This window comes from Microtus pennsylvanicus, chromosome 3 (genome assembly GCF_037038515.1).
Source record: "Microtus pennsylvanicus isolate mMicPen1 chromosome 3, mMicPen1.hap1, whole genome shotgun sequence".
In the NCBI taxonomy this organism is placed as follows: domain Eukaryota; kingdom Metazoa; phylum Chordata; class Mammalia; order Rodentia; family Cricetidae; genus Microtus; species Microtus pennsylvanicus.
In genome coordinates, this window is record NC_134581.1 from 37664983 (window position 1) to 37682787 (window position 17805).

Genomic DNA, 17805 nt, shown 5'->3' on the forward strand with positions numbered 1-17805 from the left:
ACATGGGGTGCCTCAGGTAACTCACACGATGCTCAAAAGGTATACCTCCCAAAAGCTCTTTCCCCTCAAACTTCCCGCTCGCCAGACTCAAGCTGCCTCCAGTACTCACAGGATGGCTGGCAAAAGCCCCCTCCTTCCTGTTTGCTTAAGAAACCATGGGAAAGTTGCCGTTTAAAAAAAAAAATAATCAAGTCTGAGCACTTAGGGTACTTGTCAAATATACCCGATGAAGGGAACACTGTATTTGTTGAAGATGCCAGTGCCCAGAGCTGTGGTGGGTGGGGCCTTTGAGAGTCCATGTTTCCCTCAAGTGTACAGGATAGTCTTCTGAGACCAGTTTTGGAAACACCGCTGCAGAATAAAAGAAAATAATTACGTATTGCAATACAAAGAGATTTGCTGTCGTAAAACCCCAAGAAGCTCCTGTGGACTAGATCGATGTACAGTGCAAACTGGATGAGAGACACAATGGGCAGGTGGGCAGGTGCTGGGCGACTCATTAGACCATGTGAATACACAGACCCAGAATAGGTTCAGTGGGAGCAGGCAGCTCTGGGCTGGGCTCAGGAGTAAAGCATGGCTTATGCCACCAAGGATACACAGGATATGAGTCAGGGTGAGAGATACTGGGTTGGCGGTGGAGAGAAGAGAGGTCCGACGGCAGGAAAGACAATGCAGAAGGACAGGAGCCCCTATGATGCAGAGGGCCCGGAATTCCATCTGGGGCTGGGATGAAATTAGGACTAAATTCTGCGGGAGAAGGAGGAGCCCTTTCGGATGTGTGAGGTGGCTGACAATGCTTGTAGCAGGTGAATCTGCCAGTGATCTCCCTCGGCGACCTGGAGGCTCTTACTCAGAGGGCTTGCTAAAAGCAAATTGCTGGGCCCCACCCTCTGAATCTGGAAGCCAGGGGTAGAGCCAGAGAGTCTGCATTTCCTGACTGGTTTTCAGTGACTCTAATGTCAGGTCACAACGGAAAAGCCATGTTGTGCTTGTTGAGCTGGAGCCCACAACTATGAACTAAGGCCAGGAAAGAATGGAAGCAAAGGACCTAGTGTGTGGTTGGAATGGGTGAGGCAGGAGAATGAAAACGGAGGAATGCTTTAAGCCTTCAAACACGGTGGCCCAAATAGCAAGAATAAAAGGGGGAGGTCTATGAAGAGCCGTCTGTCTTGCAGAGGATCCCTGGTAAAAATGGAACCCTTCCTGCTCGCTCTGTTGCTTCTGGTGATGTAAAATCAAGTAGCAATGGCCAGCTAGTGAGGACTAAATGAAAGCAGAGGTTGGCAGGCCTGCCAGGAGCATGCTCTGGGCACCGTGCGATAGATTGGGTAACAGTGATTGGCAGTGTCCTCCAAGCTAACCTGACCCACTTACACGCCTGTCCCAGGCTGAGCCCTATAGCATTGTTTCATATCATCCATTTGCATAGTCTCTACACCCAAACCAGAAATTCCTGTTCAAGACCAGAATGACAGCTGTTGTCACTGCTACCCCACCCCCACCCCAGGGCTGGGAACTGTGAACCTTGACTCACTAAGCCAGTGGCTCCCAAACTTTCGGGATGGGCAGCACCTTCAAGTTTCTCTCACCTTTCCTTGCCACCAGGGGATGCCATCCCAGCCCTGTTGTGAAGTCGGGTGAGCCTAAGACAAAGGAGGACTCTAGCCTGGGATAGAAGCATCCGGAACCCTTAAGGGTTACTCCACTGGAGATAGGAAGGGATTGCCCCCTTCCTCTACTGGCAACAGAGAAGGAGACAGCCCTGAATGCCTCCCCTTGTAACCTTCCAGAACTATGGGCACACAGCTACACAGCTGTCCCTGTCTTGTCAGTCAATATGCCTAGATCAAAAGTCAGTTCTAGGGCCACTGGACTGTAGCCCCAAACAAAGGAACAAAGTTGTGCCTCCTCAGATCACAGGCAGCGGACAAAGACATAAACCAGTATAGAAATACTTCACAAGGGACCATGTATCTCATAATGTTTCTTATGGAAAACTAAACCCCAAGTTCTGCATAGGACCCATTCTGTCAGCCAAGGACCTTTCCAGAATAAGTCTGCAAATGTCTTCCATTTCTTCCATCTTACAAAGATGCCCCCTTAGCCTAGCATGTTAGAGAACAGCCACAAAGAGTGATTCCCATGAAGACGCCCCCTGAGTTTGGCTTGTTAGGGGGGATATAGGTCTGCTGAGAGCCATAGTTTGCTACTGTAGACCAGGCTGGCCTCAAACGCAAAGAAATCTGCCTGCCTCTGCCTCCTAAGTGCTAGAATTAAAGGCATATGCCACCATTGTCTGGCCCAAAGGACTGAACTTTCATTAAAACAATATTAATCGAATACCAACTACAGACCAAGCATTCTAGTAGACAACGGGGCATAGGACAGTGAACAGCAAAGATAAAAAGTGTGCACTTGGAAAGTCACTGCTGGATTAGCTGGCAAACAGTAAACAACTGAGTAGTTATTGAAAATGGGGGGGGGGGTCTCATAAAAGTAAGTAAAGCAAGGAAGGGGATTATGACTTCACAGTTAGAAGTAGGGGAACCTTAACATTAACTCCAATGTTTAAGGGTGGCCTCAATAAGAAATATCTAGATAAACACAAAAAGGTGAAGGGACCACCCCAGTGACTACTGGGAAAAAGCATTTGTACAATAGAAACAGCCCAGGGGCAGAGACGTGTTCCTAACAGTCCAGCTGCAGCGGCAGGGAGACCCAGCCATTGGAACTTTATTTGGTGGCCCTGAGAGAGAGAACAATGAGACCTGATGACATGATTAGAGAGTCAAGCGACAGAGCGAAGAAGGAGAGGAGTTGCTATAGTGATTCTGCTGACAGGGGGAAGGTGGCAAAGGCTTTGCTAATAGTAGATACGCCCTGAAAGTGGATCCCTTGGAAAATTCTTGGATCAGCTAAACTGGATGCCAGAGGTACTGGCTCTTGCCTGTAATCCTAGCACTCGGGAGGCTGAGCCACATGGACTGCCGAAAGTTCAAATCCAGCCTGGGTTACATTGTGAGCTCCTTACTCAAACAAATAAACAAGGAAACCTACCTGGACGTGATCTTAGAAACCACGAGACAGGGTAAGGGGGAAAAAAGACAAAATGAATTTCAAATCAGAAATTAAAATACAGGCATAAATTAGGAAGTATGAAATAGTTAAAGAGGTGAGAACTGAGCCCAGGGTCTGTATGAACTGAGGCCTGTTGAACATGGTGGCATATGCTTATAATCCCAGTACTCAGCAGGGGAATGCAAGAGGGTCATTCTTATGTGCATTATGAGTTCAAGACCAGCCTGGGCTACATGAGACGTGATACAAAACCTATCCAACACACAAAAATCATTCAGTGCTAAAGAAATGAGCTATGAAGCCTTGAAAAGACACAGGGGCCATGAAAATAGAATGGCAAGTGAAAGAAACTAAGATGAAAGTCTGCATCGAGACTTAATACCCTGAAAAAGGTAAAGACAACGGGGAGGGGTTGCCAGGGGTGGGCGGAAGTAGGAGCAAAACCCACTAGCTTTATTCCTTAAAAGTCCTTGTGCACTGGGGATAAATCCTGTCCCTACTGTCAGTAACCCTACAGACCCAAGCCACAGAGGCCCAAGTTCGGTCCTATGAAGGTTCCCCAGCATGAAGTGGCTTTTTGAGCCCATTCCCTATAGAGGGATATCTTGTTCAACCTTGATACAGGGGAGGGGGCTTGTTCCTGCCTCAACTTGATAAGCCAGACTTTGTAAACTCCCCAAGGGAGGCCTTACCCTTTCTGAGGAGTGAATGGGGGTGGGGGTTGGGTGGGGAAAAGACTAGATCCCTGCTGGGAAGGGAGTGTCAGAAGAGCCTGTGAAGTCAAGACAGACACCAATGAAAGATGCTTGATGTGGTGAGAGGGACCTTTGTGGGTCTCGTGGCAAATGAGAAATGTGGGCCAGGAAACCCAATACACCATGCAAAGAGAGCTTGAATGTAGAGTTTATTGAAGAAGAAGGTATTGAGAAGGTAGGAAGGGGGAAGGGAGAGATACATAGGTGGGGGGTGGGGGTGGGGGAGAGACAGAAAGAGAGAGAGAGAGACAGAGAGAGAAAGAGAGAGAGAGAGAGAGAGAGAGAGAGAGAGAGAGAGAAAAGGAGGAGGAGGAGGAGGAGGAGGAGGAGGAGGAGGAGGAGGAGGAGGAGGAGGAAGGCAAAGAGGCTGCTGCCTCTACAGAAGAAGTGGGGGGGGGGGCAGAGCTTGTCTCTTAAAGGGACAGGGTACTGTCTCATCTAGATTCATCCTGCCAGGTGACTGGTAAGGCCAGCATAATCCTAATAAAGATGGGGGAGAGGGGGAGTGGGAAGAGGTGAGGGAGTGAGAATTGTGGTTGGTATGTAAAATTAAAACAAAAAAAACTTTGTTGACACCCATGGGAGGCCTGCTGTTTTCTGAACAGAAGAAGAGGGGGGGGGCAAGGGGGAAGTGGGGGAGGGGATAGGAAGAGAGGAGTGGGGGAAACTGCAATTGGGATGTAAAATAAATAAAGTAAAAAATTGCTTTGTAATTGAAGTTATAGCTTATTCCAGAGACAGAGTGCCTGCCATGTGTGAGTCATGGCGTCAAATTTTTAGTACAGCAAAATTGGGGGAAAAATGTTTTGTATAAAAGGAATTTCAGAAATTTTTCCCACAACTGCAAGTTCAATAAAAGGCACTCTTAGTTTAAAAAAAAAAATCCTGGTACCAGGGGCTGGAGAGATGGCTCAGCAGTTAAGAATACCGGCTGCTCTTCCAGAGGACCCAGACTTGTTTCCCAGCAACCATGTGGCAACTCACAAATATCTATAATTCTAGTTCCAGGAGTTCTGACACTCTCACACAGATACCCATGCAAGCAAAACACCAATGCACATAAAAATAAATAAATCTTTTAAGAACATTCTTAAAAGAAGGCCTTGTGCCCAACCTGTGGTCTTCCATCACTGTGGCAAGAGTCTGTGTAACTTCATCAATTAAAACATTAAACAATGGAAACAGGCAGCGTTCTGCTAGATCCTGGCAGTGAGGGGCCATGCTGTTTGGGGAAGGGACATGGGACACATCTCCATAGGGTCTCTGAATTCTGCTGTGGACCAATAGCCACTCAGAAGAAAAAAAAAATGGAAAAGCCAGCACCTCAAGGAAAATCAGATACAACTGGGAAAGAAAAAGTCTTTCATGACAAAAATTTTTGCATAACTAAAATTCAACTTTTTGTCTACAGATATTTTTTAAAGGAGCAAAGATCAAATACTATACTGAGCAGAATGAACAAATAATTTGGAAATGGTGTTTTTAAGGGCCTCCTGTTCCTGTGTCTGCACCCCTTTGTGATGTGACAGTGCTGTGTTGCTTTGGAAATTCTGAGCACAGTCCTAAAGGTTCCTGTTCAACATGCCTGTCTGCCACCATGGGAATAAATGTGCTGCTTAGCAACAGGAACTGCGGTTCACAGCCCCCCACCCCCACCCCAGTGTTGTTCCTTCTGGATCCGGCTTAGCTGCCAAACAGCCTGTGTCTTGTGATTCCTTGTGATGTGTGTACCTAGAAAGACTGGCCATTTTGCTGCTAGTGATGTCTAAGAAACTTCTGTCCTTCACGGTTCATCTCAGTTCCCTAGCAGAAGCTGTACACACGTGAGTCAGGCTACCGTGAATCCCCAGCCCCGCCTTAAAAAGCCAACCAGACAACTCTGACAACCATGGCAAGCACACATTTCTTGTTCTAAAATAGTCAGTTTTGCTGGGGCAGTAGTGGATCAGTGGGAAAACATTTGCCTCCACAAACGAGAAAAAATGACTAAAATTGTACATTCTAAATTTTTTCTTATTATTTTTAATTGTGTGTGTCAAATACACATGAATGTTGTATTTGTGGAGCCCAGAAAAGGGTTCAGGTCCCCAAGAACTGGACCACCCAGGATGGGTGCTTAGAACTGAACTCAAGACCGCTTGCAAGAGCAACGTTTCTCTAGTCCCAAATTAGTACATTTTAAAGTGGTTCATCATGCAGTGAAAGCTGGTTGACAAACTATTAGCATATTTTAAAAGGCGATATAATAGTTCATCTATGTCAGGATTCACTAGAAAATTAACATTAGAAAACCCTATATCATTTACTACATTAGGATTCAAGATGTAATAGTACATGCCTGTAGTCCCAGCATGCGGGAGGCTGAGACAGCAGGACCACGGGTACAAAGAGAGCCTCCTTGATACAGCAACACTGTCTCCAAAAAATAAAAGCAAACAAGATTAAAGTCAGAGGCGGGGTGGGGGGGAATGTGTCATCAGCATCAGTTCTGTTTGCTATGACAAATACCTTAGATACTCAGATTAAAAAGAAGAAAGGTTTGTGTGGCTCAGAACGTGGAAGTCCCAGTACACAGTGGGATTAGCCCCATTGGTTTTCGGCTGGATGCAGGAAGGACATCGTGATAGGCAGTGTGTAGTGGGGCACAGGGTTCCCTTCATGGCATTTGGGAAGTGAAGAGAGAAAGAGACTGGGGTCCCACAATCCCCTTCAAAGACACATCCACAGGGACCCAAGAGTTCCCACCAGGTCCCACCTCTTGGTTTCCATGCCTACCGCACAGCCTGGGCTGAGAAGCCTTTAACACACAGGCTTTTGGTGGACACATTTAAAATCTGCCTGGGATGGCAGACCCCTGCCCTGCAACATCTGGCTTTTCTGGGGGTCCTGGGAATCCAGACTTAGTCTTCAGGCTAGCACGGCAAGTGCTTCCTTACTGAGCCATCAACCCAGCCTCGTCTTAACTTTTCCAATTCTTTTTCTTTTCTATATGCATGTGTGTGGGGGTGGTGGGAAGTATGAGCACATGGGTGCTGGTACCTGCAGGGGTCAGGGGTCAAAGATTCTCCCAGATCTGCAGTTACAAGCGGTTGTGAGCTGCCTGACAGGGGTTCTGGGATCTGAACGCAGGTTCTCTGCAAGAGCACTGGAACAGCCCTCCAACGCAGCTTTTAAAGATTATAAGGAAAATATAAAGCATTATTTCTAGTTGCTGGTAGACACCTTTCTAGAGAGCAACTCAACTCTGCAGTGAAGATTTAGAAATCAATCCAGAACTTTGAGCAAATCAACTCTGAGTCTACCTCTAAAAGCCTGGGCAGGAGAGGTTGCTTGGCACTTGCCATTCTTGGAGAGGACCCAGATTCAGCTCGCAGAACCTACATGGTGGCTCACAACCGTTGGTGTCTCCAGTTCCAGGGGATCCAAAGCCCTTTTCTGACTTCAACAGGCATCAGACACACACGTGGTGTACAAACATACATGCAGGCAAATATTCATATGCATATGCAAATATAAATTTAAAAAATTTGACTTCTAGAAACCTACCCATATAAGAGCAGGAAGGAGAAAGTCTCCATTAAAGATGAATAACAATGGGCATTTATTTAAAAATTAAAAAAATATTTTACCTAATAAATGAGCATGTATTTATAAATAAAAAAAGATGAATGATAAAATGTGTCATTTGTGTTCAGATGCCCGTGTGCATGTGTGTGGAGGCCAGATGGTGACATGAGACGTGTTCCTCTCTGGTTCCCTACCTTAGTTTCTGAGACAGGGTCTCTCATCGAACCTCAAGTTTACCATTTCAGCGAGACTAGATTGCCAGTGAGCTTGAGGGATGCTTCTGCCTCAGCCCTGCATCCATAGGATTCCAGGTGCACAGCACCACACTTGGCTTGGGATTCCAGGTGCACACCAGCACACCTGGCTTTGTATGTGGGTGTTGGGGATTGGATTTGGGTCCTCATGTTTGCATGGCAAGCATTTTGCCAACAGGTCATCTCCCCAGCCTCCATTATAAATAGACAATTGAACCAATTAAAGTAAAACAGCTTTTTTTTTTTAAACTGCTGATTAGAGACCAACTAGATTAAGCCAGGTATGATGCGGCGTGGATGGATTTCATTGCTGCAGTTCCTGGAGAGACTCTCTAAAAGGACAGCCACCGGTGATACATTCTGTCAACCTCTCCAGTACCTCGGCCAGGGAGGCACATTTGGCTACCGAGCACTTAAAACAGGATCAGCACAACTAAGCCTTACAGTTTAAAACATTTATTTTAGACAGGGTGTCATCGCACAGCCCTGGATGGTATGAACTCACCATGTAGACAGGGCTGGTGGTGAACTCATGGAGATTTACCTGCCTCTGCCTTCCTGGTGCTGGTACTCACGCTGGCCTGAGGCTTAATCTTAATTATTCTACATGTAAATACCACAGGGGAGTAGGGGCGACTGGGCTACTTCAGATTTAAACCAGGGACATATCATGATCCACACCAGTTTCCTCGGCTGACAAATAGTACCTTTTTACAGGCAGGTCGGAAACCCTGTACTCATGATTGCGAAGCCCGTTTGCCCCTAAAGTAAAAAGCAGCCTGGCAGTGCCCCCAAGTGGATATAAAATATTAGTTCTGCTACTATTTTTATGTATTTAGAAAAAATGGGTTTGGGTGGGATGAGAGTTTTATTCTGCATTCCAGACTAGCTTCAGATTTGTGGCTAGCGTCCTGTCCCGGTGCCCGAAGTGCCGAGTTTCTAGGCTTGCACCACCATGCCAAGCTGTCCTCTAATTTTTGCCTCACTACGAAGTTTCAGCAAAACTTGGCACTAAATCTTCTCAATTGCACTGCGCATTATAGTTATTTATCTGAACCCCAAAGATGAAAATACAACCTTGAGTGTGAAATTCTATTTTCTAGGTTTTAGAAAAATGCATTTTTCCTTCTGTATCAATAGCTTGAATTTAATATCTTCCTTTTAAGTAAAGCCTGGATTACTCTGAGAATCAGCTAGCCTTCCAGTCTCCATCAGAAGGTGCCGAGGGTATGGTCTGGCCACTCACCAAACTCCATGGAACCTAGAGCTAACAGCCAACCTGGAGTCAATACTCACCCTTCAGGGTCCACCCTGCACTCCAGATGCCCCTTCCTTTCAGGTGAACTTCTTTGCTCCAAGCCTTTTTGACAGTGACTCTTTTCCCCCTCACTAATAGTCCTTTGGGTGTGCCTTGGACCAGCTATTACTCAGCTGAAAGCCGTTTCGGTTGCTTCTAAGTCTTGGATGCAGCTGCTATACACATTTCTGTGCAGGTTTTTGTATGATGTCAGTTTTCATCTATTATTTTCATGGGTAGAAACTATGTCTAAGAGTATTTAGAGTTGTAAGCACCTGCCATGCTCCGTGTTCTACCCTGACACTAAACATACATTCTCATGGCTGCCTGCCCTCACTAGATTTCATGTCTGGATTTGAAGTCTGGTCATTGTAACGAGTATATGGTGCCATCTTTTAATCAAGACCTCCTTGAAGCTTATGAGCTCTGTATATTTGGAGTAACAATCCTTTCCAAAGGGTCTTTCTCAAATAGTTTCTCCTGTTATGTGACTTGTTTTACTTCTCAATTCATCCATTTTCAACCACATTTATTAGTTTTCATGGTTTTCACTTTTAAGTTTATGTGATGAATAACTCGTGGGTTTAAGCTGTTCTGTAAACCCACTCATGTAGAAAACATGGTAAAAACCCGACTTTAAAAGTAGACAATTACCCTTTAGAGGCTCCTTATAAATACCACTAATCTTTAAAGGTTGTCTTGAAATAACTGCACTTGCAACCTTTTCGAATGCTCATCCTGTCGAGAATTGCAAATATCTCGTTGGGAAAGGCACCAACACCTCGAAGTAGCACCTGTGAGCCCAGAATAAACAACTTATTCTAATCCTCAGCCTGGAACACAAACTGCGCCCTTTTAAATTCAGCAAAGAAGAGTGCTGACCTGGCGCACAAATTCTCCAAGCACGTGTGCATGTCAGCTGGTGTGCATGAGCAAAGTCAAGTGTGCCATCGACACCCTTCTGTTAACTGATCTGGTGAACACTCAATTTCAGTGGTGTAAGCTGGTGTTTGATTAGAAAATTGTAGCAAGCTTTCTTGTGTGGACTGCCAGCCCGTGAATAACGACATGGAGTCTTCTTATTAATTATGAAAGCTCAGCCTTTACCTTAGGCTTGTCCCCAACTAGCTCTTATAACTTAACCTGTTTATATTAATATAATCTATGCTCTATCATGTGGCATAACCTCTCTTCCAGCTTGCACCTCCTGTTTCCTCTCCATCCACCTTTTCTTCTTCCCAGAGTCTTCTCTTTCTCCAGAAGTCCCACCTAACCTCCTGCCTAGCGATTGGCCATTCAGCTTTTTATTACACCTCCACACAGTGTACAAATATCCCACAACAGAAAATGTCTTGACAGCTTAATATTCTCTACTTACGTGAGTTGAACAAAGGGATATTCTATAACAGAGCGTTCTGAATGTTAATTTCTTTCTTGTGAACATACTTTGGAGCTTACTGAATGCCACTTATTTGAAGACTATAGAGTAGGGCCAGTCTTCAATGGAAAGCACTTCCTTTAGGCATTCTCTGGCAAGTTTGTGGAGGCTGAGCTATTGCCAATGATGTGGGAACATGATAGCCTTATTTAGGGAAATTAGGACAATGGACTATATACCCTCTCCTGGGTCCAGGTCTCAAGTCTACAAATTCATATAAAAAATGAATTTAGATGATGGAAAAATCCTTGTTTCTATGAGGCAGCAACTTTCACATATGAGCTCAAAGTTAGAGTCAGAAGTGGAGACCTGGAGTCTCCTTGCTTGATCCTAAATGCACAAAACAAAGAAGTCTCTTTTCTCCGCAGCAATGAGAAACACAGGTAGTCCTGTGTTTAGCATAGCCCAGATTCTAACTGCATTGACCAGGCTTCTCCCAGGTGACAAGTGCCGCCCCCCATTAAGTCTATGGGCTGAATGGGGCCTGTGACCAGGTCAAAACAAGGAGCGTGAGCATGCACTGCTGGGGACTATGTAGGTCGGCTCTTAATTGTTTTCTTGAGTTTTGGGCTTCCATTTTCCATCTGTTTTTTGTAAGGTAAGATTTGCAGGCAAGCAGTCTTGAAAGGAAGCATCTACCAAAAGTTGAGTCAGATACAACACAGTGAATGCTAAGCTTGGTTCACGTTTCCCAGAAGGTCTCTGTTTAATGGAAGATCTTCATTACTAAGCATTCTTTTGGGCTCATCCTCTCATATGATTTCAAAGGCCATATACATGTAGATAATTGCAGGTCTGTATACAATTTAGACTCAACTCTTGAGGTCCAGATTTACACATTCAATTAACTACTTGATATCTCCACTTCAGTGTTCATGAAGACATCTCAAACTCAAAATGCAAAGTAAAATTGGCCTTTATCAAAATCTGTTTTCTAGGTCAGTCCTGAAACCATATATTTACACTGGTAGGTGGAGACAGGAGGGTTGAGCATTCCAGCCTGGGCTACACAGCAAGAGTATCTCAAAACAACAACAGACAAACCAAACCTGCTCCCTGAAATTCTTACCATCTCAGCTGATGACAACTTCACTTAAGTGTTTTCACTGTGTGACCAAGTGTCTGTCAGAAACAATGTAAGCGGGTAATGTTGGCCCCATCGTGGTGGGGGAGCGAAGGTATCTGCACATGCTTACAGGGGAGCTGGCAGCACTGCTGACTCAGATCTGAGTCAGTACTCAGCAAACGTGGGTTGGAAGCAGGGCTGGACTGTAACCCTCAAAACATTTGCCTTCCCATGACCCATCTCTATCAGCCATGCCCCCAACTCAAAAGGTTCCATAGCTTCCCAGAACAGCAACTCTTGCTAGGGACCAAGTTCAAACACAAAAGCCTGTGGTGAGCATTTCATATCCAAGCCACAACACTCCTGGTTACTCAACTCTGAACTCTTAGGTTATCCTTAATCCTTTTGCTTTCATCTAGTTCATCAGGAAAGGTTTGCCTCTTTCTAAATACATCTAAAGCCTGAGTGCTGCTTGCCACATCAGTGCTGTTCATGACTTCCTAATTGGTCTTATCCAGGTCTACTTTTTCCCCTTTAGCTTGTTCCCAGGCTGTGGTTGTGTTTTAAAACCAGCCACAGTAAGATCATGTCAGTCCATATTTCAAAACCCTATGATGACAATTTTACTCTTGACTAAAAAGCCAATGTCCATAACAAATGGCCTACAAACCTGTGATCTGGTCTTCCATCCTTAATCATCTTCATCCTCATCATTAATGGGGGGATTGTTGGGGGCAGGAGGAAGATAGAGTTATAGAGACATAGAGAGACAGACAAAAAGATAAATGATAGATAGGGGTACTATTTTTGTGAAGGGACACCATGACCACAGCAGCTCTTACAAAGGAAAGCTTTTCATTGGGCCTGGCTTAGTTACAGAGGTTTATCTGTCATCAGTATGCTGGCATGCATGATGCAGGATAACTGAGGGATCTACAGGCATGCATGATGCAGGATAACAGGGATTTACAGGCATGCATGGTGCAGGATAACTGAGGGATTTACAGGCATGCATGGTGCAGGATAACTTTGGGATCTACAGGCATTCATGGTGCAGGATAACAGGGATCTACAGGCATGCATGGTGCAGGATAACAGGGATCTACAGGCATGCATGGTGCAGGATAACAGGGATCTACAGGCATGCATGGTGCAGGATAACAGGGATCTACAGGCATGCATAGTGCAGGATAACTGAGGGATTTACAGGCATGCATGGTGCAGGATAACAGGGATCTACAGGCATGCATGGTGCAGGATAACTGAGGGATCTACAGGCATGCATGGTGCAGGATAACTGAGGGATTTACAGGCATGCATGGTGCAGGATAACTGAGGGATCTACAGGCATGCATGGTGCAGGATAACTGAGGGATTTACAGGCATGCATGGTGCAGGATAACTGAGGGATCTACAGGCATGCATGGTGCAGGATAACTGAGGGATTTACAGGCATGCATGGTGCAGGATAACAGGGATCTACAGGCATGCATGGTGCAGGATAACAGGGATCTACAGGCATGCATGGTGCAGGATAACAGGGATCTACAGGCATGCATGATGCAGGATAACAGGGATCTACAGGCATGCATGGTGCAGGATAACAGGGATCTACAGGCATGCATGGTGCAGGATAACTGAGGGATTTACAGGCATGCATGGTGCAGGATAACTGAGGGATCTACAGGCATGCATGGTGCAGGATAACTGAGGGATTTACAGGCATGCATGGTGCAGGATAACTGAGGGATCTACAGGCATGCATGGTGCAGGATAACTGAGGGATTTACAGGCATGCATGGTGCAGGATAACAGGGATCTACAGGCATTCATGGTGCAGGATAACAGGGATCTACAGGCATGCATGGTGCAGGATAACAGGGATTTACAGGCATGCATGGTGCAGGATAACAGGGATCTACAGGCATGCATGGTGCAGGATAACAGGGATTTACAGGCATGCATGGTGCAGGATAACTGAGGGATTTACAGGCATGCATGGTGCAGGATAACAGGGATCTACAGGCATGCATGGTGCAGGATGACTGAGGGATCTACAGGCATTCATGGTGCAGGATAACAGGGATCTACAGGCATGCATGGTGCAGGATAACAGGGATCTACAGGCATGCATGGTGCAGGATAACAGGGATTTACAGGCATGCATGGTGCAGGATAACTGAGGGACCTACATCTAGATCTGCAGGCAGAGGAAAAGATATTAGGATTGGCTTAAGCTTTTGAAGCCCCAAAACTCACCCCAAGTGACACTTTCTTCAACAAGGCCACACCTCCTAATCCCTCTCAGCTGGGCACGTGGAGGTCATTCTTATTGTTCTAATAGGAACAAACCACCACAGAGGGAGGGGAAGTAGAATTTTAGAGGTACATAGTTAAGTAGTGCTTTTCAGACATCTAGGAGCCATATTCCCGTTTGGCCGGCCATTTGGCAACTTCATTTGTGTCCATGCTTTTCTTTATAGTGTCAGGAACCCAGAATATTTCCAGTGCTAGGTCTGCCTGCTCAGAACCCCCAAAGCTACAAAGCCTCTTCATCCTGAAATAGCTCAACAGTGCTCAACCTCATGGTAGAACCCTGCAGGGAACTTGTCTTCAAGCACTTGTCTGGAGCTTCAGTCGGTTTACTAGAAAGAGGATCCTCTGAGCAACTCAAGAGTGTTTAGCCTGGAGGCCAGGCTACTCCGAAAGCTTATGAGGTCTTGGAATGCCCCATCAGCACTTCCAGGACTGTAGTAGATCTCCCTTTTACTATGGCTGGAAAAAGAATAGGGTATAAAGAGCGGTGTCTCCCGAGGGTTAAGGGCAAGGAAACCAAAACCATTCTGTAAGCTAAATGCCTACATGAGAAATGTCAAGAGTCCACAGAATGAACCTTCCACGCACTGTGGATTTTCAGTCATGGGTTGTCACAAAAGGCATCACTGCGCTGTGGGATTCTGATGTTGTAATGACAAAAGTGACAGCAGCCGGTGAGAGAGGGTAAAGGACACCTAAGAGTTCTGTTTTCTTGTGGACCTAAAGCTGCTCTTAAAAAAGGAAATCTAATATATTATTTTAGAAACTAATACTGTGTCAATGCAAGGCAAAGTTGAGTATCAATACGTGGGAATATTTGAGGGAAGTATTCAGAATTCTGGTTTGGAAATAATTGCACATATACTGTGATTCTTGCAAGGCGCTGAGTTTGATCCCCAACATGGGGGGAAGGAGTGGGGAACAGGAGAAAGAAAAACAGGCCCACACACTGAGGCCACATTTATAATAATCCATTACCAAAGAGTACTCAATAATGGCATGCAACTATAATTATACAACTATACCACATACATCACAACAATAGTCTGGATACCAAACCCATATGTACTATTAAGCATCAAAGGCAAAACTGAAAAAGCCACGTGCAGGCTGAATACTATAGATGGCATCAGGGCCACAGATAATTAGGAAACCTATTTAAAATCTTTTTGTTAGTGGTGGTAGTTTAGGTTTTTGTTTTTTTTTTTTTTTGCTTTTTTTTTTTTTTGAGACACCATTTCTTTTGTATCCCTGACTGTCTATCTCTGTAGACAGTCTTGTCTACAAGACTGGCCGTGAATTCACGAGATCCGCCTGTACCACCCAGACCTACTTACAATCTTAAACCCTTTGGAAATTTAACTGATATACTTTATTTACTAAGGTCTATTCTTAATCAGTTCTAAGAATTTTGCTATCATGCCAGTAACACATTAAAGAAAACTGTTGTACAACTTGGGGACGGTGGTGTCCCTCATGAGGATAAGCTTTTATTTACACAGGTCTTCAGAGTAAGAGGTCCTCTTATTTACAGAGATCGTCAACAGTCCAGAGTCCCCGCTCCATGTGAAATGTTACTAGACCGATTAGATTTACAGAAAAGCAAAAAACAAAAGCACAACTTTCTAATCTAATACAGTGGTTAACTTTACAGTTTTCTGAGAGGATAATTTACAGATTTTTACTGAGGAAAATTAGGCAAGTTTGTTTCCTAAGGTAGATTTCTGCGGCGATTCAAGAGTATAGCAGATGGACAGATTTAGTGTTTTTGGTTTGTGAGGAGCTGTACATCAATTTCCTTCTGCCTTTTTGTTAAATGTCTTGGATGATGAAGAATCTTGACTTTCACCACAATTATAGCGTTCATAGAGAGTCTGAAATAAAAACACAAATCTGTTTTTCAACATTTTAGCTCAATGTATTACTAAATTAGTAAAGACTGTGATGAATTCTAAATATAAAGAAATGCAGCTCAACCTTCCCACAAGAGAACTATAATACGGCACAATCAGCACATATGCAAACCTGCAAGACCACCACAAGCCCCTTACTTTTCCTTAAAACTTACTTATAAATTCCTACATGTATATTCGTTAGGAAACAATATATAATCTCAGAAGTTATTTACACTAATGAACAAAGGCATTAAAATTATCATGTAAATAGTCATATAATTAGGTTCCCTTATCCCTTAGTGTACTGAAGGGCTGGTTAACAGGATTCCTACCTGACAGATGCTCCAGTCCCTTACAGAATGGGCATACTATTTGCATATATGTACACACATCTTTCTGAATATTTTATACACACTTACAATAACTAATACAATTTCCTGAACTTTTTACAGAATAATAACAAGACAGTAGGTATAGTTCAGTACACATAAATTATTTTTCAGAATGTTTTTGATTTGCAGTTGACTCTAGACATGGAACCCATGGACACAGGGGGCAACTGAATTATTAAAAGACTGAAGACTAGTCAACATCTAACTTATGAAGGTGACAGATATATTTGCTATTAAATAACATAAAATCTTAGTGACAGAGTGATTAATTCACCTTAATTTTACTCAAAAGAACATTTTGAATAATATACTGGTATGAACTTAAAATATGGAGACATGAAATAAAAAGCAATAAATATAAAAACATTTTGTTCAACTTAAACACCCCAAGGGTATTTTTTCAGCCATCAGCATCTCAGAAAAAAAGTCTAAGATTCCACAAATATACACAGTATAGAGAATATATAATAAATTCATTCAAGATGGGCCCACATTAGCAATATAGGTTGACTTGATCCTAATCCAGAGAGCAAAGTATTGTTATTTCAAATTTCCATAATTTTATGATATTATGATTCAAATATCTAATTTGTAATAGCTTGGTAGCTAATCTAATTGATAAGCAATCATAGATATTAGAAATTACAAAAGTATTTGATGACAATGAGATCAAATATCACCAGGGATCTGAGTATGGTGTCCCATACTTTTATTCCCAGTTCCCCAGAAACAGAGGGCAGGTGAATTTCTGCCTGAGTTCAAGGCTAGTCTTGATACACACCCTAAGGTCTAGGCTACAAAGGCGGGAACAGTGAAGGACTATCTCAAAACAAAACAAACAAACAAAATCAAGCCTCAACAGAGAGAAAGTCCCAGGAAGCTGGCAAGCAAGAGATGTGCTTTGGGGAATGTACCAACTGCCCAGAAGCTATTGCATATGATAAATATTGTCATTTTCCTAAGGCTGTACTACAAATTGACTAGAAGAGATGATTTCTAGAGCTGTGCTAAGAATGTTGAGACTGTCTAAAAGATAAATCTTATTTATTCCAGCTGGAACCCCAAGAACAATAACAACACAAATCAGAAAGATTTACACTCGTAAAACACACTCAGAAGCAGTAAGTACCAAATCGCAGAAATGTATTTCATCATAGATGCGAACAGTTAACTTTCCTTTCGGCTATGTGTCTTTAAGTATCTAACTCACTGCCTTAAAACAGCTGGAATTAATGTAGATGCACTTACTTTGGCAGTTTTCAAAATGGAGTTAGGAGAATTCAGACCAACAAGTTGACTCAGAACATATTTCATTTCATCATTGGTTTTCCTGGCCACTTGGCTGCCTGTACAAGGAACATAATCAACAAAATGCTAGTGCTAATAAGAATATTGTAAGTTCATTTGAAAATACACCTTCTGGCCAAGTACATGCCTGTAATTCCAGCCCTCGGGAGGCTGAAGTAGGAGTATTACTCTAAGTTTGAGGCAAGACCCCTCCACCCCAATCAAAGCAAACAAACAAACGAAAAACCAGTTTTTGGAGGTTGGGTAAACAGATCATGAATTCAAGGCCATTCTGTCCCCCAAACAACAAAAAGACGTCCATCCTACTTAATGAGTTGTACACTAATGAGCATCATTGTAATTTATCTCAATCCCTTATGTAAGATATGTAAGCTTAAATAAGGAAGTTAAAAAAGGCAATGTTATTAACTTTATTATTAAGCAAAATACTAACTTC

The 17805-nt window shown here is 43.7% G+C and overlaps 1 protein-coding gene across 2 annotated transcripts in view; it reads right to left on the reverse strand.

Annotated features, from left to right (window-relative positions):
- Positions 1 to 15234: 15234 nt before the first annotated feature.
- The window catches only part of Ttk (TTK protein kinase), a 44187-nt gene continuing 41616 nt past the window's right edge, over positions 15235 to 17805 (reverse strand). The window contains exons 21-22 of one of the 2 annotated variants that reach the window (XM_075967735.1): positions 17310 to 17407; positions 15235 to 15648 (exon numbers count right to left, since the gene is read on the reverse strand). In XM_075967735.1, coding sequence (XP_075823850.1) covers positions 15565 to 15648; positions 17310 to 17407 — 182 coding nt within the window. In that variant the 3' untranslated portion in view covers positions 15235 to 15564. The remainder of the gene's footprint in view (positions 15649 to 17309; positions 17408 to 17805) is intronic. The other variant, XM_075967736.1, reaches the window with a different exon arrangement.